The 24,664-nt window shown below is 44.3% G+C and overlaps 1 protein-coding gene across 3 annotated transcripts in view; it reads right to left on the reverse strand.

The window, feature by feature from the left end:
- Positions 1-5,459: 5,459 nt before the first annotated feature.
- MBD-like (methyl-CpG-binding domain protein 2) overlaps positions 5,460-24,664 on the reverse strand; it is a 73,237-nt gene continuing 54,032 nt past the window's right edge. The window contains exons 2-7 of one of the 3 annotated variants that reach the window (XM_075679621.1): positions 24,350-24,568; positions 18,547-18,844; positions 17,650-17,740; positions 16,045-16,199; positions 10,052-10,205; positions 5,460-5,609 (exon numbers count right to left, since the gene is read on the reverse strand). In XM_075679621.1, the coding sequence (XP_075535736.1) occupies positions 10,107-10,205; positions 16,045-16,199; positions 17,650-17,740; positions 18,547-18,844; positions 24,350-24,453 (747 nt within the window). In that variant the 5' untranslated portion in view covers positions 24,454-24,568 and the 3' untranslated portion in view covers positions 5,460-5,609; positions 10,052-10,106. Of the gene's footprint in view, positions 5,610-10,051; positions 10,206-16,021; positions 16,200-17,649; positions 17,741-18,546; positions 18,845-24,349; positions 24,587-24,664 lie in introns of those variants that run through there. The other 2 variants (XM_075679620.1, XM_075679623.1) reach the window with 2 other exon arrangements.

Genomic DNA, 24,664 nt, shown 5'->3' on the forward strand with positions numbered 1-24,664 from the left:
CCATCTATGGAGAAGTCATCTAGACACACAAAAATCTTCTAAGTTAAATTTCTGACTGCAGGTGAAGCAACTGCCTCAGTGCTTTATCACTCTGTCACACCAAGCTAGCCATGACGAACCAGTGCGTCAGGTCCGTCCGCACTTTGACAGGCGAAGAGATGTACGAGTATTTAATGAATTATGAATCGGAAGAAATCGATGGTGGAGAACCAGTCTCTATGTAGCATAAAATGTACACTGAGCCCAACAAGAGAAAAAAAAAGTCTAAAGATGGCCGGGACTTAGTATCGAAATGGCACGTGTGGCCATGAGCAGTGTGGCATGTTCTCGCCCGTCCGGACTATGACAGACGAAGAAATTTGTGAGCTGTTCACAAATACTGAAATGGGACAAATGGTAACAAAAAACTAGCCTCCATGCAAGCATGAAATGTCCAGTGAACCAAAACGCGAAGAAAACCCAGCAGGTGCTGTGTAGAAGTCAGAAAAAAAGTTGGCAGTCAAAGGGTTAAGGAAATACACTATGGCAATTTTACCATACAACTCATCGAGAAAGGTAATTAGGCATAGTACAACCGATACTGGGCACACGAATGACACAGAGCGCACATATACATGGTGCTAAGGTCTTCGCATTAAGTGTTTTGCTCATCATGGATTACCAACTAGCCCAATGTGCATCCTTTAAGAAAAGTAAGTTCACTTCTTGTTAAAGTAAGACAAAATGCTGCCAGCCACGGTATCAAAGATAGAGAAGGTGTTTCCAAGCTTTCGAAAAGGCGAAACACATCAAGACTTACCAGCCAGACCCTTACCAGCCACAGTGATTCAGTGCGTCCTGCTACTAAACAGAAGGTCTCCGTTTTGATTATTAGTCCCGGTGGTCGCATTCCAATTGGGGCGGAATGCAAAATGCTTGTGTATATAGATTTATGTCCACGGCACCCCATGTGATCAAACATATGGGATGCCATAGTGCCCCACTACGGCGTCCTGCATGATAGCCCACTTGTGGCTTCGATATGTTGAACCCCTCAATTTGATTTAACGCAAACGACTCCTGGCTGCACCAAGTCCAAGAAAACTTGGGGCCAGATAGTTCACATGAAACACCACACTTGTCCTAACCACGAGAACAGCAGTGCTACTAGGTTCTTGGAATCAAGCTAGAAAAATTTTGTACAGTATTTCAGGTATTCTGACCGTATACAGCGACAAAATTCCCCATTTCAAGTTCATAATGACAACAGTGCTCATAATGATGCCATAATGCATACTTCAAACCTTAATTCTTTATGAACAAGTATTGCTTATAGACAGCATATGAGAAAACATTTTTTTTCTTTCCTAGTTTCAGTGTTAAGGATAGGTTTTCTGGCTGAATGTCTATGGCCAACACTCAATGACAAACAGCAAGCGTCATTTTTTTATGATTAGAGCAGGAATACAGGACGAGGAAGAAGCTTGGCATGCCACCCATTTTCTTTTGAAAGCTGGCTAGAGGAGACAGACCGCTGCAAAATCTCTGGCCGCAGTAGTTTCACACACGTGATGTAGAGGAAATGAAATGTACACCTGTAATCCACAGACGATGAGCGCTGCCTGTGCAAATTTGGGGTGAAGCCCACTTCGTTTTCTGCCTCATGTTTTTCTATCTCTAAAGAAGTTTCCGCAAGATATGTATTTATTTTGATTGATTATTCTTATTCTCAATGTGTCTTGCCCTTTTAGATAGAAAATAAACATTTCTTTCGGGTATATATGTCTCATCTTAACTCTCAGGCACCGTTTAATACTGTTGATTGAAAACTTACTTTCACCGCATATCTTGCTTCTTCAGAATCAACAAATGTGTACAGCTGCAGAGTATATTACGCTGGCGCCACTGATGAACTGAGATTTGGAGCAATTTTTGGAGCACCTAAATACAGATTTCAGAGCACTTTGGACTAAACAAATGCAAACTGCTTGATACCTCCTAGGCACATTTGAACACTTAAAATTCACAAGCATCATCCCAGAAAGTATTTGCTTGATGTAAAACAATCTTGCTATTAATCTAAACACATAAAAGGGAAACCTAATATTGAGTATTTCTTCAATTGAAATGAAGACAACAAACCTGTTCACGAAGTCTGATGTGATTCGTTTCTAATTGAGTGAAGTTGCTGAGACGTTGCTTTTTACATCTTATTTTTTTTATTGAAAGCTGTCTGCTTAGTTATGTTTTAGCAAGGCTAGAGTTAGCATTAGTCAGAAACACCTGGCCAGACTCAATGTCATCAATGCTCTTCTCAACCAGGCCAGCCTCTGGACCCCCGGAAACGCTCAATCATTGCTTTAAACCTGCTTCACATGCAAGCGATTTTGGGCCAGAAACGATGCGGTGCCCGTCGCGTGAGCAAGCCTCATTTCCCAATTGGGAGCGAGCTACACCACTGGAAAAGCTGGCGCTGCTGACAGCGTGACGTGGTATGAGGGATCACGTGGACACAGCGGCCGCGTTGGCTGCTTCGGAAGCGCCGATCGAAGCAACCTAAAAACGAAAGTTTCAAGCCCCACCTGTACTGCAGTTCTGATTAGGTGCCGAGGTTTTCCCACTTCGGGTGTCTACTTGACAACACTTGAAAGCGCTATAATAGATACTGGCTGCCTTTGAAAGTGCCCAACATGATAGGCTACTGCTCGGTGTTGCACGTACGCAATGGGGCCAGGTATCAGCCTCGCACGTACCTGCGGGACAAGAAGCTGCATGAAGCTTAGATTGCACAACTTAGAATCGGCAAGCAGCCATCGTCTACAACTCGTGTGTGCAGCAAGCACTTCTGCAAAGATTTTTGCTACGGCGTTGGGGCGGCGATGTTCAGCGAGTAGCAGAAAGAGCACAATGAGGCGTTCGCCCGCGTGCGCTGCCCGGTTAATGTCATGAAGCTTTAATCTATGAACGTGTTGATCCTTGATAATGGTAAGTGCACTGAAATGGAAAGGGAACAGTAAGAAGCACATTAAAAAAAGGCATGACATATGCTCATGTTTGTGTTAGCACCAAAAAGTGAATGTATACTGGATTAAGAAAAAGAAATAGCGGACATTGTTTGCTGAGAAGACCGATAAACATATATTGCGATGCAACTTAAGAAACAGTGATATTGCAATGTCCAAGAATTCAGAAGAAACAGAAAAGAAGATATTGAATCGTCGTGACGGGACATCACAAGTACCCGTAGGCGTCAAAGTCCCTAGTTATAATGAAATTATTTTTGAAAAGCTCCGATAGCTTCCACAGAACAATGGTTGCTTGTGTACTGTCAAATGCTCATATTCTGCTGCCTAAAGTTCACGTCACCGTGCGAAAACGCGCTCGCAGCGAAAGCGAAACATTGTGTGGAAATGCCTGCAGATGCACAATCGGTCACGAGCAACCTGTGCAATCTCTACATTGAGGCTTCCTTCTGTTATGCTCCATTTCGTTATACAGACAGCCCACCATAAGAACATATTTCGCATAGTTCGCGCTCAGGGAGTGCCGAACTTTCACGCAGGAAGCCGGTTCGAGCGACTTCGAACTGCATCGCGACGACTGCACGCAGTGGGCATTCACTGTATGTATTCGATAAAAGCATGGTGTCTGTAAACCATTCTGTGGTTTCTGTTTGCCCAAGATTATGAGTGGTGCGCGCTGCTGCGATCACGATTGCAATATTTGGGATAATTCGCGAGCGGCGAGAGCAGCAACCAATGGCGGAGCGCCTTGGGCAGTGATGTTATCACGTGGCCGAAGCGCGGGCGGCGTGGAGAACCGGGGAACTCGCCCACTCAAGCAGACGGTTCTAGCAGATGACATTTGTAGTAGACGATGTCCGGTGCTAGTTTGCAGTGTCTCGCCCGGTCTACAATGAGCTGTTCATCGGTCATGTTGTGCAGTGTCCACTTGCTCGGCAAGATAAGTGGAAGGTTTTTTGGGAAGAAATTACGAACTGAAGCTGAAGGTACTCGTCGTCGCAAGAGATGGAAGCTTCCATAAAGTAAATGCCGGCATCGCTCGAAGAGGCCATGCCTGTTGGTGCATCAGAATTACTGCTTGTTTCCATCTGTAATTTTTTAGTTCGATTCTTTGAAGCCAAATTGTCTGCACGTGCTGTTTTCCCCTTCTTGCTTCTTTCTTTCCCCCGATAGTGAGCCCATATGGGTCCGGACAGGCGAGACGAAACGGCAGTCCATACGTTTTGTTCGTAGCGCATGTAGGTGTCTTTTTTTGTTCTTGCTCCTAGCTAGCATGTTCATAGTTTTGCGTGGTCTTGTTTCTTCAGTTAGAAGGTCATGTACCCCGAGCTCTACAAGGGCTGCCGCCTCTCTACTCGGATGCCTAGAGGCGAAAAGGAATGCGAGCTTCTTTGAAAGCCGTCCATAGGCCTTCTGCATCCGGGTGGCCGAGATGGCGGCCGAATGCCTTGCAGCATTCGTAAACAAGAGCCGTTGGCAGATGTGCATGTGCTTCAAGCCCAAGTCGTGGTAATATGAACCAACCCATTCATTTGCTTCCATGGGGCTAATTCTGTGTGCGTGTACTTAGCAAGACTTTTAAGATGCAGTCTATAAAGAGCTAAAAGAGACATAAATGTGAACAAAAAACTTGTGTTAACCATTTGATGCACCGTGTTTTTATTTTTTGCAAGGTTTACAAGCACGAAAGTGGAGCACCAACTTAGTACACCGATCAAGCCTGTAGCTCAAGCACGCCAAAACATGGAAATGTGTAGCAAGGCGCAGCTCTTGAATATCGCTGAAACCCGCTGCTCACGGGCGCTTTCCATAAGCAACACTGTGCATCACAGCAGCATGCGTCATGACAAAACAAAGCATGTGAAACGAAGGTGTGTCTACGCGCTGCAGTGCTGCTCAGCCGCTGCAACCACCACCACGCCTTCGTTTGCATGTAAAACAGACATTAGATGACACCAGGTGTTTTTCAATAGTCTGCTTTTCCTCATGAAGTTAGAGTCTCTGCTCAGCAACTGGCTGGTTCTGAACCAATACTGACGGATTATTGATGAAAGTGGCCCCTGACCTGATGATACCTTTGCAAAGTCAATGACTCCAGCACCTTTCGGCCTGTGCAAGAAGTCAGGGAAATCTTTTTCAATGCATACAGGGATGAAGAGCAAATGTAGAACACTTCTGTAAAAGGCATTCCTCATTAATGCTTGGCATATAGCTGGCTATATCAACCGGTACTTTTTTGGGCGTGTGAGCTAGTTGGTACATAACACTTGGAAGCAAACAGTGCAAAATATCTAGTTTCTTCACAGTGTCCTACATTCTGCAGTGTTCACTCCCAACTTTTACTTTTCATAAGGCATCTCCACTTCGACATAATCTACGATCAGTGACTTTTCCACCTATGTTTATTATTTGGCTCTTGCACAATCTGTCATGGTAAAAAGAGGTAAACTCGTGCCATAGAAAGAACAATGGTACCACGCTTCTTTACTGCCTTTTAATACAACGGGTTTATTAGTCATGAGAGGATGAATCTGTTCTGATGAGCGCCTATGCACTTTTGCCACAGCTTGCTGGTATAAATGGATCAAAATTAGCATCCTTGCCACCCTGGAAACGAGGGAACAAGAAAGTGAGAACAAGTTAAATTAGGCACCATTCACTGCAAAATAAACCAAAGCACAATTACATAATGCTGCTACTTTATTCAGCTACACAGCTAGTGATAATTGCAAGTCTTCTAACTCAATAGGTTGTATCTTTGAGGGAGTTTCTAATACATGAATAGCAAGATATTTCTAGTGCAGGAACTTTGGCACAGATTTTTAGTCCAGTCTTTGGCAAGTACCTTTTGCTACTGCATGCATTTTCCACCACAGCACTGTTCTCTTCCAAATACCATCAGATCTTTTGAGTAAACTTGAAATGCAACTGGCTTCAAATACTGAATGCTACATCTTGGAACAATTGTACTGAATGCCAGAGACATGTATAAATGAACCATATTTTAGAGCACAGAATGGTAAGAATTCTATCAAGTGAATTATCACTGAGTTCATTTCCAGCCTGATCACGCTCCTTCCTAACATTGTGTGAGGCAAGCACATTTTTTCTTTGCTTTTTGAAGGACTGTCTGCATATCAGAAGTTTAGAACATGTCTTTGGATTGTGGTGGAAATGAGAAAATTGTGTGTCACATTGACAAAAACAAGCATGCTTGTACTCCATAAACAAAGAATTCTATTTTTAATTTGCCTCTGAAAGTGGATCAAGAACAACATGTGGCATTGCTCGTTGGTGAAACAGTGCGACTATAAATGGTCACAATAACAAAAAAGCCACACAGGGAAAGTTGTTTTGCTTGGATACAAAATTGTATTTTATGCGCATCTAACTTTTCTTTCTGTGAGAGAGTAATATCTTTCTCGTTTCCAGCTCGCGCATGTTGACCAAATGGAGTCATGGTGAACGGCCTCCGTGATTGCCGTCATGTACAGTAATCAGCGTTGTCACGCCTGTAGAACACAGCTTTAACAAGAGACTATGCAGACAGAAAAATTCTGTTTTAAAAATTTCTATGTGCTTTCCAAAAAACCACTGCACGTTTAGACACTTCAAATTGTAGGTTTTCTGCTGCACTACAAGACAGATCCCTAAAAAATAGTAGACAGTCCATTTAAGTGCTTCTTGCTTTTTTTCTGTGGACATTTTGCAAACATAATTCTTGGGTAGAGTTTAAGTCAGCTAGCATTTAAGCAAAAGCTATGATAATGCTATGGCAGTTTACGAGATGTAACCTGATCTGGAACAAGAGGTAAAAATTTATTACTTGCATTTACACTGAGAAACCAAAAAAACATAAGGACAGTTAGCATTATTATCAGGCATGTGCTAGAGGCCAGTGATTAAGCCATTCAATATCATCTACATAGGCTTCGACGATGCGGGGACTCAGGGGCCCGAGCCCTCTCAAAAGTTTTCTGGGGGAAGCCCCGCCTCCCTAAGCGTCATTACCAAAGTTCTGTTACCCACATCATTTGAGCTTTCTTCTCAGTTGCCTCTACCTTTTCAGTTAAAATATTACTGCAGCTAAAAGCTTACTGCGTCATTGTTGGCACAGACATACACACCTTTAAATTCATACTTTCACTTTATTTCTGCAAATAATGACAATAGGAGGACAATCACATTAGAAGCACCGGCTTCATCCATATTTTTTCACTTCAACGCTTATTTTTAGTTTCCACTGTGAATACTAAGCACTGACAAAATATATTTAAATATATACACAGGACAAAGCTTATTATATTTTAAAGAGAAGGAGGTAGCCAACTAACAATTATTTGTAATGGTATGGATAGCCTATGCCTTGAGAATGAATATGTTGCTGTATGTTCACATGGCAAACTGGGCGAGTTGGTGATTGAACATGTTTCTAGGGGTGGGCAGCACAACCCGGATGAAAGACAAAAGGAAGTACACAATACGAGCGCAGCTGCACTCCCATTGTGTCTGCCAAATGTTACGAAGAAGCCCGATGCATAAATGCATGTACAACTATTTACATGGGGAAAAGTTAGTGATATTCACGCAGGCTGGTGCAAAGGTCACAGCTCCAAAAGACAGTCTACCACTCTGCTTTGTCTCCCGCACGGTCCTGTCCGAATACACCGTTACATAACACACACATGGGTGGAGTTAGGAGAGCTGGTCGTCCCCCCCCCCCCCCCCACTCCCCCTCCTCCAGAAAAATGAACTTTCCTGTGATCATCCAGCAGACTGAAGCCAGTAGCTCCCTCTCTCATCATCACCATTTTGTCGCACTTCATATCAGCCCATTCAAGCGCAAATGCTTTTAATCAGGACTGAGCAGCCATTTACTTAGTTATTGATGATACATTGTCATAATAATGAGCACTCCGGTGCAGCACTGTAGCTTCTCCTGGGGATATGCTTTGTGCCATATTTCTGCTGCCCCTCATCCTTCCTATAATGGAATGTTACTCCAGTGCATGTTGAAAGAGGACCTAAGCGTCAAATTGATACCACTCAAAGCAAACAGGGTCACTCAAAGATATATACCAAAGCACTTGCTAAAGAAAAAAAAGTAGCCAGTCACTAGCCACCCCTGTTACCTGGCCAATGATAATGTATGAAAAAAAAACTGGACGTGACTTGTTACAATGACTTCCTGTTTTAGCTGCAAAGAGAGCAGAAAGCAACATCATAGTCACATGGGCAGACTAACAGTGCAGACACACTGCTTAGACTTGTTCAACCTCAAATGCACCCTAAGCCCACTTAAAGAGACCCTGAAACACTTTTGACAATGTTGTACAAATGTACTGGGCCGTGAGGGTAGGTCCCTCTGATCATTAAGAGGCACATTTAAGCGCTCCGCGTATAGTGTGTAATTTATCACAAGGTTTTAAAAATCAATATCGCTACTGATTGCAGCTCCCCCTAGTTTTCAGCCACCCCACCCCAACTGATGCGTATTGCCCATACAACTTCAGCTGATTGAGCTATCCAGTTGGCTACCCAGGTCGCGTCATCAATAATTTTTTACAAACAACTATTACGAACAACAAATGGGTAGTTATCAATTGTTGTTGTGTATTTGCATTCTGTTGCTTTCTTTTTTAAAGCAACAAATGAACGAACGTTCCAACTATTATGCACATTTGTTGTTCGTAACCCTTCAGCACTTCCGGCAAACAGCAAGTGTTGTCTGCTTGTGTTACAATGTGCTCGGTGTCGATGCGAGTTGCATGGTCAGTGTTAGTCTAGATCTTTTCGCGATCAACATGGTTTGCCCTTGTTGCGTTGTGGGCTGCAAACGTAGCGATCGGTGATTTATCCAGCTGCAACATTGTGTCCTCCTGCAAAGCAGCAGGTGAGAGGAGTGGCCGCCGCATATCAGACTGTCTGCATTCGATGAGCACGAGGATTTATGCATTTGCGGCTGCCACTTCACAAAGAGGTTTACTACCATAATAGAGTTTTTAACAGAGAGGGTAACTGCAAGTGCAAGCGAAGTGGACATTTTACCGGACGAGCAGAGGCGCAAACATGAGCGGCCTGCATGGTGCAGCGCTGGTCTCACAGAGCTCCACCAGACAAACACAGAGCTAATATAAGCAAGTGTATTATGCTTTGCTGCTGGTGTAAATCTTTGGCAGGAGCGCAATCGTGAACATGTTGTATTTATAGATGTTTGAAATGTTTTACACTTGGTCACAACAACAGTGGCTCTGTGTTTGGCGCGTTAAGGTCTGCACCACCAAGCGGCTATACCGTGCAGGCCAATCAGGCCACTCACGTGCATCTACACTAATGCTCCTTCATCACAGCACTAGCAGTATGGAGGGGCTTTAGTTTACGTCTCCGCCCACCCACCAAAATGCCCAGCTCGCCTGCAGTTAGCAGAGTATGGGACAGCTCAGCGCTACGACAGAATGTTTGCAACACACGCTGCTTGGATAGCTCTCATGGGCAATCGACGACCAGGCGGCTAGCGGAGAGGTTGGAGAGCCTTCACGCCCTGGCTCCAAGACAACCAGAAGTAAACGTCACGTCGTCACATCCTGACGCAGAACCAGTGAAGGCAGAACTTAGCCCTGATCACTCGGCGAACGAGTTGAGGAGGAAAAGCATGGCCAGGGACGAGGGTAACCTGTAATTGTCCGTAGCTTTTTTAATATGAGACGCTTAACTTTCGCTGTAGCTCTATCTTACGCATCTACAAAATTTGTACAAACCATCTCAGGGACCCTTTAATTAAGCACATGATGCAGGGCATGGTCTTTTTAACTTATTAACTTGTGTACAAAAATAGTGCCGCATTGTTTTGCACATGACACCATGCTGACATGAAACTCTTTAAAAATGGCCAACTGCACTAATTTCAAAATTTCAAATTTGAAATTTCAAAGGAATTTCAAAGGAATTTCAAAGAAATAGCCTACACTGGTTTAAAAAATTCTACAAAATACTTATCAGATTAAGCGTGCAATAACATTAAAGAGGCAATGAACACTCGGAACACTCACATTGTTATTTACTATCGGCTTCTCTCTGTGCAGTGTGGCTACATGAAGCACACAGCTAGGGTGGCAGATCAGCCAGGGCTTCTTGCAACTTCTTCCTGGCATGATGGACCTGCTCTTCCTGACGCCGGATGTCTTCGTCAGTTACATTCAGGGCCTGCACATCACAGTTTGCGCTTAATGCCATGTACTCACGCTCTGAACAAGAATGACAAGGCAGAATGATCGTAAGAGCATGTGCAGAAGTCCTACAAATAAAGGAGTGTGATGGACATACGATGTGCTGAGCAGACATGGACACTAGAATAGGACAAGACACACATAGTGAAATGCGAGTGTGTCAATGCGTTATGCACTGTGTGTCTTGTCCTTTCTGTTGTCCCTGCCTGTTAAGCGCATCATACATGTATTATGTTAAACCAACTTGCACAACCAGCTGTGTAAAGACATGTTTGAATAGAGAAATTTTCAAATAATCTCCAATTACAGTCGAACCTCAACAGAAAAAACACAAAAATAAGAAATTATTGAACACAATAAGCAAATCTAGAACGTTTCTCGCCAACATTAGCGTGTAAGAAATATATAAATACAAAGATGGGATACAGCGAAGGTTTGTACCTTCATGTCATAATGCGACTTTAATATAACGATGTTCAACTGTACCCATCTCTTGCATTGGCCGACTTCATCCCACGCCTGCAAATTTCCTCATCTCATTACACCACATAATCCTCTAGCAACCTCGACTATGTTTCATTTGTTTGATTATTCAGTGAGCATTCCTTAGACTTTTTCCGGAAGTTTCTTTGTTATCCTCTAATATTTAGACTCATAGGTCAGTATTGGTGGAATGCATCAACTGTATACTTTTCTATTCTACACAAGTAGTATATATCAAGTATCAGATGATTATATATATACATCAGTGAAGCATAGAATCAAAGGATCCGGCACAGAAATGTTTCAAAGAATAGACGCATGTAGGAAAAATAAGAGGACTTTACTGACGTTTCAGCCGTATTATATATATATATATATATATATATATATATATATATATATATATATATATATATATATATATATATATATATATATATATATATATACGGCTGAAACATCAGTAAAGTCCTCTTATGTATATATATATATAACCTTTCTTTTTTTTTGCTTCTGTAAGCAGAAGAAACAAGGCTGAAAGGGGACAAAAAAGTTATTTCAATATGCGCATTCTACCTGAAAGTTTGTTCAACTGGCTAGGTTACAAATGAGCTAAGTTAGAAGGGTGAAGCAGGCCATTTTCATGCCATGTCCTTTTCATAACAGAGAAGCTAAATTCAGCCATAATTAAATACTGAATGAAAATGAAACATTGATTCCTCATAAAAAGTACTTCAGAGTATCTTGCTTTTCATTTTCTCAGCTATTAAGCAACATTTCTCACCAAATAAGTGCAAATCACGTCATTAAAGAACCTTCACAAGACTAAAACGATAACTTGGTGTTGCTATTTAGTCTTCCTTCGATGCCAATTCCGACATAATTTCCCACCCAACTCCTTCACCAAACTAAACAGGAACACAGGGAGTGAATGCAGCCTAGCATGACACCATTAACGCCATCGAATGTTAGGCTCACAGCATTTGATGAATAAGAGATAAGCATGCAAAGAAGACCAGCTTCAGGCACGCCTTGCAAGCAAATTCAGCAAAGCAGGGAAATAAAGAAGTGCAGTTAACAAGTGATCTGATGTAGCAGCATGCCTTTGGTGCATATCACTACCACGAAAGAAACTATTTAGTAAGTGGCATTTCTGACTTCAGCTTTGTGATCCACAAGTGCAAAATTTATGATCCCGTGAAAGGAGACAGGTATAAATGACTTCCAGCTGAATCCCTAGGCCTTCCACACAGCAGTAGTGTTCAGCATATCCATTTCCTTTAGTACCATATTCTGGCCATTTTGTTCAGAATAAGCCAGAAGCAAACGTCACCTGTGGTGATGCAGAACCAAATAGTTACCTAATACAGCAAAAGAAACAGTGGTGCCATTTGTAATTGGTGAGGCAAACCAAGGTGCAATGTGCACGCTGTGTACCCCAAAAACGGGGACAGACCATGCTACTGTTTTCTTGTTAGAAAAATCATACGAGATACACACTTCCAATTCATTCTGAAATAATTTACCAAGGCGTGGCTTTTCATCCTGTACATCATTTGCCTGTAAGTATGTGTCTGCTATGCTAATAGCCAGCCCCCAGTGTGTCTGGTTTCTGCAATCGTCCCTTGTCTACAATGCGCTGTGATTTACCTTGTGGGCAGCAGCGCAAGGAGGTAGCTACCGTAGCCACTGTTTATTTAGACCAGCCAGCCACGGTGCCACGTGTTCTGGGGAGCGGCTGCGGTATCAGGTCAAGTGCGTTAGCGTGTTCTATTCTAATGCTACATGCACGTGAGCCGTCTTCCTTTTCACCAGCTCTGGAGGCAATAGTCATACCACTGCAGGACCCCCTTTCTAGTGTGAAGTGCGATTGAAATATGTGCAAAAGGCATGTGTATAGAAAGAAGAGAGACTGCAAGCCTATATACATAAGTGGCAATTCGTTGTGTCCATTGCGAAGCCCAGGTAAAGTCCGTGTTGCGGCGAAGGGCACAAATAGCTTTCTGGCGGTTGTGGCTGAGAGTGTCTGGAAAACAGGGTCCATTGTCTTGCGCGTTGAGGTCATCGTCTTTGCATTGTCAATGTGTACACCCCCCAGTGCGGTGTAACTCGGCAAGCACAGTTGATGCGCATTGGCTGGTTCTTGGAACATGCCCAGCGTTCAGGCTATCGAAGGGAACAATGCAGAAGATGGTGTTGTCGAACGGCATGCAACGGCGGCAGTGGCGGAGAACTGAAAGTAGCGCTGTGCCTTATTGCCCTTGTTGATTCATGCTGCGTCACTATTTTGGGTGTGGCTACGGTTGTGCAGGGCACCACATTGTGACGACCAGCAAGACCTTGGTCTCAAGATGGCGTGGCCAGTCCGGCCACTGCTCATTTGGTGCGTAATTTGCGAGGGCTTTCATCAGAGGAGTACAGAAAGCAGATGCTGTCGTCGTTTGTAGTTGCAATCGAGAAAGATGTACCAGGCAGCACCGGCAGCGTAGGTTATGAGCCAGGCGCAGCAACAGTGATGCCATAGTGTGAAATCACGACCTGCCGCAGGTTCTCGTAGATGCCCGTGCCTGGTAGCAGTCAGAGCTCTGAAAGAAGACCGTCTGGCAGCCTGCGACTTGCGTGGTGATAGTGCAAATGTTGGCCACTCACGCTGACATAGAGATTCTCATGCTGAAGAAGCCAGATGGCAGAGCTGCTCCTGCAAAACTTCATTAGGCAATGCATCCACAAAAGGTGCGAGCACAGTACATCAGAAGGCTCGCCTGCTGCTGCCTGCAGCAAAATCTCGAATGTCGATATTATTAGGGTTGTGGTGGTCACTGAAGGAATTTCCAAGGTTGATCCTATGGCATCGCCGTGCCTGCGAGAGCAAAATTTGCACCCAGTGGAGTCGGTGGGAGAGCCTCTGAATCGGCAATGAGTGAGGTGCCCCCAAATGGAAAGCAAATAACTTGCGGGAACGTCCAAGGAATGAGAGTGGTGGGCCGTGGTGAAGCCAAAAGCACTTGCGTTTGACCCAATGAATTCCTTGGAAAGAGTCGTCACACAGCTGCCTTTGAAATGGGGAGACAGCTCACGGACCAAGCAGCAGATACTGGGGCCGGCGCATGCTGATAATCGGCACAGGTGGACACAGGTAATGTGGGACGACAAGACTCGGAATGACGCTACGGTTCAAATGGCGAGAGCTGTTGTGACCAAGCGCTCGAGGTGGCGTAGTGAGCAAGGACGGCTGCCCGCAAGTTCTTATAGAAGTCGGAGCCTGGAATGCAGCCAGAGCCTGGAACCTTGTTTATAAGGATGCAGCTGTATAACTGGATGAATAAGACGTCCGGCATATCTATGTAGAATTACCAAACACCCTACAATTACGGGACTTCCACCAGACCATGTGAAACCCCGTCACTCTCGCCTTGGCAGAGTCGGTGTGTTGAAACTGGCATGGCTGGACTCGGTCGTCTGGCGTTACCAATTAGTGGGTGACAACGGCAAGATGATTTACAATGGTCAGCCAGGTGCCGCAGAATCTTGGGAGCAGCCGATACTGCGACTGTTCAGGTCGAGTTAGCTAGCATATTCTATACTTGCGCTACATGCACGTGAGCCTTCTCCTTCACCGCCTCTGGAGGCAATAGCTGTGCTGATACAACCTATATTTATTACTCAAGACCAACTAGCCCTAATTTCTCTTTAATGTGAAAGCATTATATGTCCCATGAGGCTGAAAATTCGGTGGGATCATGCGATGGTCGGAAAAATATGGCTGACGGCGCAGAGTAAGAACAAGTAAAAAAATGCTCATATTGACATCAAATTTCTCAGGGAGGTTCCTGTAAATAAAGTAAATTAATGGCTTTGAAAATAAAATTTGGTAGATATGGGTGTGGGCAGGAATCAAAACCCGGCCTCCAGGGTGCAAGATGAGCACGCTTCCCCAACGCTACGTCTGGCTGCAATGTTAGAGTAAGGCGACTTAAGGGTGAGTAAAGTGAATTAAGGTGAAGTAAAGTGAACGAGGGTGAATTAAAGTGCATCAAGGTTGATTAAAGTGGATAAAGGTGGAGTAATGTCAATTAAGCTGGATTAAGGTTAGTACAAATAAAAGCAAGGTGGTTTATGGTTGATTAAAGTGGATTAAGGTTGGTACAAATTAGAGCAAGGTGCATTAAAGGGACACTAAAGGCAAAAACTAAGTCGACGTGGACTGCTGAAATACCATTCCAGAACCTCGCAGTGCTTGTTTCGTGCCAAGAAAAATCTTAGTTTACGAGAAAATTGCATCTGAAGGGTCCGCATACTTTAGTGGAATTAAAATCACTCGCCTCAGAGTGGGGAGTGACGACGTTGTAATGCCATTGCTGGCCTTTACTGCAGTCAGTGAGTAAAATGGAACCCGACAGACGGCGCTACAGTTTTCTGCACAAAACGCAAATGCACGGCCATGGAGAAACTGAGCCAAGACAGAGCGTTGGATTCACCACTGCAGCTGCTTTTGGTAAAATGGCATGGACGTGACATTCTCTACAACTTGTAGTTTGTGCGAGTTTCGTGAGCCAGAAAAACCAACGCAGCACTACGCGATAACGAAACTAGTGAAATGTGACAGTGCAGGCGGTGCAGAGTGGAGAAAACAAAGCCTTTCAACCACCTGCATCATTGTCACAGGTAACGTCAATGAGTTCTTTTTTCTAAAAATCCAACGGAACTGTGCAAGTAGCATTTCCTTTCGCTTTACAATGCTATACAATGATCCTTTTATTAGGAGTAGTTGAGTACTAGTGACATAATTGTAAGGCGGAATGCCTTCGTCATCGGGATAGTCTGCATTTGTTTCAATTTCTTGGATTACTAAAGCTCTGTTCGTGATAACATTGTTGCCTTAGACTTTCTCGAGCACTAACCTATTACTTTAGCTTGACTTAATATTTGTTTTTAGTGTCCCTTTGAGGTAGATTAAGGTAGAGTTGTGAAGGACATGTGACAACATATGATGTCGCATATCTGGACATAAGCAATTAATCAGTGAAGCCAAAATGCCTTCGCATTCAACTCATGTAAGGATACTTAAGTGACTGTCAATTTTTAGTCCAGATGTGGTATTACACAAAATACACCACAGAGTGCTGCCATACAGTGAAATGTAAAAGTGAATGAGCCAGTGGTTTAGCTGGTGGAAGAGCCATTTATATCTGTGCAGGACATTCAGCACAACTTGTTGCACCCTATTCTCATCCAGGGAAGACTGGGGAGCACCTGAAGTCATGCAAAGCAGAAAAGCTAGCAGCATGCTCAGCCTTCGAAGTGCTTCACCGTGCAGGGTCATGCCTTAGCACCTGAACCAGGGGCTGGTCCGGGTTGAGATAGATGCCCGGATGCTTGTCGAGTGCACTACGTGAGCCAGTCTGTCCTGTGACAGGCTGGGCACTCATGTGCAGTGCTGTGGCTATGCTCCGAAGAAGGGTTTCCTGGCTGACGTTGGGGCCCACACCTGCACAACAACAATCCACCAGCTATTCAATGATCCATCAGCTGGGCCACGCCTGCTATAGGCAAAACAGGAAGTGCACTAACATAAAAGGAACATAAGAACTGGGCTCTGGCTTTTTTTTCTGTTGCACTATTCACAGTTTCGGGGATGGTGCAACTGTCAACTCTGGGCCTCCACAATACCCAGAAGCCCAGGTCACCAGCCATCACTAGACTGTGTCTTTAGTCCATGTCGACGACACCGTGCCTTTCCTGGCAATGTCCCCCAACTCTAGGACTACACAATACCAAGTTGAAATGTTAGGTTTGCCACCACTTATGTCCAAAGGTGGCTTTTTCTTTCCACACTAATTAACGCTTTCACCACACTAACAACGAGAAACAACAACTAACTGCAAGAGAATGCTGACTAAAATTAGCTGCATGTTGAGCAGCGTTATATCTAGTAGCTGGCAGTGCACAGTAAATGGTATGGGCAGTGGCAAAACAGCCATTTGACCATTTGGCGCACATCCTGGTGAAGGCAAAGCACTGCTTTGATGCAGAGTAAAGCATTTTTGGCGCAGTGGCGAACATACGTCTGTGCACAAGATGGTTCCAGTTTTAACTGAAATAGTCAATAAATATAACAGAGTCGGGTTTTATGTACATCAATGAGGCATATAAAACAAAAATTATTATACAAGCTTCTATAATATACAAGTTCTGCTTCTACCATTTGACTTGCAACAGGCGTTTGCACATGTGCAGTGTGCTTCATGCAAGCAAATATATTATTTTATAATAAGAAGAGTAATTCTGACTTTTGTGTTTTCGTGTTTCATTACAATTTATAAGTTATTCTGTTAGCAGCAAGCCATTTGTTACACTTAGTTTTGAGTAACCAATTTTACGCGCCTTCACCAGCCATGTTAATTAAGCCTATGAGCCATGAAATTGACAATAGAATTCGGAATCAGCGGCATCTAATGAATCAATCTTCACTACACATGTTAGTTGAGAGAAAGCGATAACTGCAGTCACTTCTCCTAGCTTACTAACTTCACGCGTTGCCACGAATCAAGCCCAGTTCGGTGCTAGATTAGAGCCGTCGCTTCGATCGGTGCCGCCACGTTTGTTACGCAAAGCTTTTGGGGCAGTTTTAGGGGCTCCTGCTAAATCTGTGAATTAGCATGCCCGATGTAAAATACAAATGCAGATTGCATCTCGCACATTCGCAGTGTCTTCGATGCTATTTCTTTGGGGCCCCTATTCCAAAACTCTCTATTGTCGTTTTGGAACAGGATGGCGCAGGGGACTGCTCTTGGCGCAATTTGTGCAGCTGTTCCACCAGTGTACGGGGGCATCCTGTAGTATGGTCTTGACAAGTAAGGCCTCTAGACTGTGAAGACTATCACAATGCCCGAAATCTCCTTTACTGCTACCAGTCTATATTACAAAGGCTCACTTGCCTTTCATGTTCCTGGGAAGCTCAAAACTTTGAAGGGCTTCTTGATCCCGGTCACATGCTTGCAAACCTTGTAACCGCTTTTCCCAGAAAAGCTGAAATGAAATAAGAACACCCAGTGAGAAGACAATGAAAGCTTTGAATCTAGTCCGACCACTTTAGAAACAAGGAAAGCTTAGGCATACTACACCAGCCAGAGGGGCCTATGAATGCTTCATTCCGCCATTGAGAACATTCTGGTAGAATGTCAAGAGCATCCATCCAGCGATAAATGTAGAAGTAGATCGCTTGATCGAGACATTCAACTTTAAGAACAGTAGGGAAAACATAAATGAAACGGCTAAGTAGACTAGTAAAAATTAAATTATGGGGTTTTATGTTTCAAAACCACTTTCTGATAATGAGGCATGCCATAGTGGGGGACTCCAGAAATTTGGACCACCTGGAGTTCTTTAATGTGCTCCTAAATCCTTAAGTACATGGGTGCTTTCACATTTCGCGCCCATCGAAATGCAGCAGCCGTGGCCAAGTAGACTAGTAAAAGATTGCTGGAAGATTGGTGGCACAGAGGATGGAAAAGCATGCAAGTAAGTGAACTTTCTATTGAAAACAATGTACCTTTGTGTAAAAGGCATTTAAATATTTAAATGCACCAGTAAGTTTTGAAGAACTAGCTTGATAGCATAGATGCATGCATCACCACCACCACCATCATCATGTCATAGCAGTGCAACAGATGCCAGCCACGTAGGCTTCAATGGAACTTAGATGGCACTCTAAACAGCCAGGGATACTCAGGACAGATTATTGTGCCCTGTCAAAATGATTTTCTGGGCTACACCTGCCCACAGGAGAGTTGTTTGCGACTAAAAGAGCAAATGTGTTGTGAATGACATTGTACCTGTTTTGGTTTGTCTGGGGGGCCATGCTTGAAGTCTGAGCGCACTTTGCCTTCCTGCGACCGTACCACAGTGACTGGCTGCTTAAAGATGGAGGCTGTCTGCCGGATAGGAGGCACAAGAGAGGCATCATTGCGGATGCCTCGACTATAGTCAAACTGAGTGCCTCGCTGCCTACGGCTTTTGCGCAGCAGCAATGAGTTGATCTTGCCCGTGCGGAAATCAAAAGTGCTCAGATCGATGGCATCACCCAAGAAGCGTGCCAGTTGAGGCTTGCTGCGGAACTTCTTTCCTCCGGGACTGCAGTGCACAGAAAAGCATTGACAACACTAGTCAATGTGCCTGTTACAGATAAAAAAAGGATCAGTTGAAGGTTTTTAGCATGAATTGGTCCATCACTTGTTTTATCTTGTTTGCAGAAGTATCACAGCAAATGAAAGTGCTGAGAAAGCAGCACTGCAATGAAATAGTTTGATGAAATGAGAGTTCGATGGAAGCCTGTCTGGTCGGGATGAGTTATATTTGGTTGGTGTTTTTTTGTAATTAAATAATTTATGCTGTTACCACTAAACAGTATGCCTGACGTTTGGTACAGGAGGAGACAAAATATCGTGGAACATGGAAGCACATTGCAGAATGCCAGCCAGTGACATGTGATGGCAGGTGCTTGGTGTCAAGACCGACATTTGCATCCCAACTTACTAGGATGCCAGTTGTACAACTTCTAGCAGCGAACATTTAACCATCAGAAATTTCTGCAAGAAGCACTCCTGCCCCACCAATGGCAGGAGGGCTCACAGCATCTTTTAAACAGCTGGGAAATGATAAACTATAAACATATTCCCACCCAGACCGTGCACCGTGTCACCTGCCTGCTGGAGGGTCTCAGCATGCACCACTTTAAGTGGCCGCCAAAGAGCACGGACTTAAATCCCACCAAGGAGCAAAACATCGTATTGACCTAGTCTATGCATATCAGCCTCAACAGCACATTGATGGTCAGGCAAGCACTGTATTTTGATGTGCGATAGCTGCTACTTTTTATTTGGCTTCTACGTTTTCTGGTTAGAATATGCAGTCACAGGTTTGAAGTATGTGGGGATTGAGGTATGCTCCGGCCCCTTTGCGTGGGCATTCACCTCTTTTGTTGTCCCTTCGCCTCTCCTCTTTCCACTCGCAATGGTTTGCGGTAGGCGCGCTTACGCTGCCGGCGGCAGCTTGCCCCTGTTCGCAGAGCGAGCATGGGCGAGATCTCTCTGGGACAGCACTGGGTACATGCACGCTTTTCTCTTGCCCCACGGCTCTTTTGTGTCTCGGACTTGAGCTCACTTACGGTGCCTGTGCACATACAGCGAGCACGTACATTGTGTTGCTCCTTTCTGGATGCTAAGCTGAAGAGCGGTGCCTAGTCGTCGTGCGTGGTAGTACTGCACTGAGCCGCAGTTGTTGGAGGCCCAAGCTGACTGAGCTTGCCCAAGCTCTCGCGAGTGGGCCTACTAGTTATCAGAACAGCAAGCAGCATAGCACAGCGACATTCTAGCAGCACCCCTGTCTGTATCTGCACCCTTGGTGAGGGAGCCCTTTGATTCCTGCACCAGCCTGTAATCAGGCGTTTGTGCAATGTTGGGTGCCACTGGAGACGATGGTTTCTGCTAACCAAGGGCAATACTGGGTTCTCTGACGTGGCCCTGTGGCACGCTAAGCTCGAACCCATGGTGGTCGGTACTGTGAGATACAAACCGCCGCAAGTAAGAAGAGCAAAAAAGATAGTTTTTCAATTATAGCTGAGTCCCATCTGCTTGGTGTGCTTTCTTCAATAATGTTGCAAGTCTGCACTAATCCCTGTTGTTCCTGTCTCTTCCTTTGTCCCCATTGCATGGCACAGTTTTACTTGAAACCCATCAAGGATATTTAGGGAATAATGGCAACAGCAGTCAGAATTGATGGCACAATGTATGGCACAAGTCATCGCCCACAACGGTGTCTTTTCGCATGACTAGATGCTCTTAATGTGATCAGCATTTTTCGGAAACTTGACACACTTTCGGAAGACTGTCTTTCTGTTTAACTGTTTTCTCGCCAACTTGAGTCACTGGGTAGTCCATTTGTCTAACGGTTACAGCACTTGGTTGCTGTGCTATGGGAATAGGGTTAAAACCCAACCGTCGGACCAACTTGGGACGGGGGTATGTGTTGCTCTTCAATGACACACACACACACACACAAATTGCAGCAGAACCCATCTTACTGACTCAATATAGCGACACAACATGTTCACAATGTTGAAACAAGTTATGTATGAGACATACACTGCAGTGGGACTCCCCTTTCACGCTTGCTTAAGAACACTCGGCCCCATCTAGCGCCATCGCTGCGAAGACTGCGCATGGGTTCCGAAGTGCATGGCACGCCAGTGCGTGTGAACACTAAGAAATGGGTCATGTGGCAACTAGGTTCCTCTCTCGTGCTCCTCTGTGGACAATCTGTGCCCTCTAGTAGCACTGCCAAGGAGGCTGCACATGGTGTGCCAGTGAATGCCGAGAATTGTTCCCCCACTTGCCCCACACCCAGTGCCCCGTACTCGATAACACAAGTTGCCGAGAGGTTCATTGAAGATCGGCACACACCCAGTGCATTCATGGTGTAGCTCCCCAAAGCATTGGCGTCAAAGACGTTTGTTGAAAAGTGGCACATACCCCGTATATTCGACGTCAAATCAGTATATTCAGCGTAAGTCAGCGTCAAAGAGTTTCTTCAAACAGTGGTACCTATCCAGTCCAGCATATACATGCTAATCACTATGCTAATCCCATTTAAATTCACATTCATAGCGAGATGGGCTTCTGCCAGAACTTGTGTGTCTGGAGGAAAAGTAGTGCTTTTCCTTTTTTTTCTTATGTTCAAATAAGTTCTGCCTGCCTTTTTCACCGATTCGATTACTTCTCAAAGCGCACACGTTGACTTGTGTTGATTTCTGCACACAAGTACGGGGCACATGCGAAAGGCTAGAGGCAGTGCACAGGAAACTTCTTTCTGGATTTAGCCGATACCTTGAATGAATGTGTAGTGAAAAGCGATAGCATCTGCTGGTCATTCCTCAAATGTTTAAAAGACATGCCACTGGTGGGTCAGGAGTGTTCCTTGAGGAACTTTCTGAAGGTTGAAAGGTGACTGCTGGAAGTTTGACAACTGACATTCTTGTGAATTCGTATGTAAATGATAGCCTCGACATCAGATGCCTGCCATCGGTTGCTGCCGACTTTTTCATCGACTTCACCAATACAGTATGACACAGTCAATAGACTTTGGTCTCACTGTCTAAAAAACTTTTATAGAGGTTATTTTTTCACAGCATTCAGTGGGCTTACATTTGCCTGTCTGGACCCTAGATGGCACCTATTTTCATTTCATTATCAAGAGGAAGCTTTAGCTCGGTTGCTCCGACCTAAATACATGTAAAAGGAGAACTCATTTTTCTCAGCAACCACTGCACCAAATTTGGCAAGGTTTGTTGCATTTAAAAGAAAAGTTTAAAATCTAAATTTTTAATTTAGGTCGTCAATTTTTTAATAAGGAATTGGAAAAAATCAAAAAGTTTCAGTAAACAAAACTATAAGTTTACAACTCTGTAACTCAGCAATGAGAAATGATACCACAATGAATTGCATCTAATAGTAAATCTAAGGCGGACAAAATCGATATGTTACACATGAGTCTCAAAAAATTTAGTAATATGGAAATACAGCTTCTTCAGAACCTTTGCAAACAATGTAACAAATATGCGTAATATATAAAATGACATAATTAATTTGTCCGCTTTCAATTATCTAATGGATGCCGTTTACAGAACCCCAATATCGGTTATTGATGCAAAGTTACTAACTTCCTGCTTCTATTTTTTTTTCAAATGTTCAAATTATTGAAAATCTTTTTAACAAAATTCAGGCCCTAAATCGAAATTCCGCTTCTAACAATCACTAGAATTTAACTTTCTCTCTCTAATGCAAAAAATTTTATTAAAATCAGTCCAGGGGTTATCTCAGAAAAACGTTTTTGTATTTTACATGTGTTTGAATAGGCCGCATCAGAGTTCGGCCCGAGCTTCCTCTTAAAGAGCGAAAATGTGGGGACAGCAACGGGGCAAGCCCTATTGGCATTCGTTTGTGCATTTGTGGCAAAGCTCATTGCCTAAAGGAAAACTTCCCATGAAAGCTAAACAACAGGCTCCAAAGCAACAGTTGCATATGCGCTCAATTATGACGAATATTTGCTCGATTTCTGTAGAAATTTAGCACCTGGCAGCAGTGGTGAAGTGTTTTTTTTGTGTGTGTGTGTGTGCTGCAAGACGATGTAGTGACAATACATTACTTTACTAGGAATGTGCCAAAAAAGGGCTAGAAATCACTACGAGCTGAACAGACTTGTCATTACAAGCACACCTGCATTTTAATTCAGCAGTGTTCATAACCCCATAAGATGCCAGTGCCTCCAGAATAGTTTTAATTTGAGACATTGCTAACTCGAATTAATTTTGTGTGTCCCTCTGGATTGAGTATTTGGAGGTTCAGACTAGATGGAAATATAGCCTTCACAGTACACCATAATATTCGATCTAGGTGACATAAGCCAACAAAATAGCATAACAAGTTAATATCAGTCTTTTCTAGTGATGCGACATTTATCTACTCAAATTAAGAGTACACAACAGGGTGTATACTTGTCCAACAGCTTGCAAGCCACAATAGGAAATTGTACAAAAACTGGAATATTTGGCTTCAACTTCAGAACAATCCTTTGCTGGCACTCCGTCTGTGTTTAGAGCTTGCATGTAACTTTCTTTTTGTCTATTATGTTTAAACACATGTGACAGCGACAGTTGCCTCTTTTACTGACAAATAACAAAAACGTAATCCATGAAATGGGCAAGAAAGCCCAGCCAAATGACCAGATAGTTGTGGCCACCTACGTGCAGCGAAGGCACCACGCGTACGGTTAGAGCCCACCACGACCTGGCGGTGTCGAGTGCGCGCCTACAGGCCCAACCACAAGGAACAACTTTCCGCCGCGGATTTTCGGCGTCGGCCGGGCAGGAGGCATTGGGCCGAGTTTCATGCGCAAAACCGCTCGAATCATACTACGCGTCGTGTACTACGTCACGCCGAAAGTGACCGAGGATATGACATGGTCAGACTTCGGCGTCGAGCGAGTGTCGTCCCCAGCGTCGCGTTGGTCTTGACGTCGACGACGAAAATCCGGCAGCAACGTGTTCCTCGTGGTTGGGGCTGGGTGGCTCGCTGGCGGCAGGTGGGGTACATAAACAAATCCGTTGGCTGATTTTGTTCTTGCAAGCGATTACACAACACCGACATACTACTTAATTTAAGCGATCAAGTGCCACCGCTACATACACGAATACCAACGGCAGAATTCCATCTGTTTGGTAAACAAATTACTGTATAATTACCATGACCGCAAACGTGAAAAACCCACGAAAATCTGAACGACATTCGGCCTTCGCTAAGAAAACAACGCTACACACAGCACTGAAGGAAGGAATAAAACAAGGCAATCGAGTAGACATGGCTTATCCCCTGTAGTGGGTTGTGCCGTATAACACACGATCAATCAGCGCCTGATCAAGCAAGTAGGAAACCAACCTCGAAAGCGAACACGGCCACGAGCCGGTACTCGCGACGCAGAAACTGACCTCTGGAGCAGTGCTCGTAAAAAATCCACTCCATCGTCGCGACAAAAGGTGGCCCGCGACTTATACAACACCAATCAGAACCTTGCCGACAATCTCACCTGTAGTAGTAGACGTCAACTTTGCCAGCCGATAGGCCACCTCGGCGGATAACCTCCTCGCGTCGCCAGCCCTTCGGCAGAGCAGGACACTCGAGATTTGCCATACTTCAGGTTACATCTGTCACAAATTCACACTTTGAGCGGTGAACCTCTGATACATCTGACCATACTACATTCACTTGCCACCCTCGCAGAGGTATCTAGAGCACACTGAATTCCAAACGGCATAGAGTTTCTCACTATAACACCTAGAGGGTAATCTGGCGCCACCGTCTATGGGAATTTCTTAAGCGGGCACCGTGCCGTCATGGGAAT

This window comes from Dermacentor variabilis, chromosome 2, assembly GCF_050947875.1.
Source record: "Dermacentor variabilis isolate Ectoservices chromosome 2, ASM5094787v1, whole genome shotgun sequence".
Taxonomy (NCBI): Eukaryota; Metazoa; Arthropoda; class Arachnida; order Ixodida; family Ixodidae; genus Dermacentor; species Dermacentor variabilis.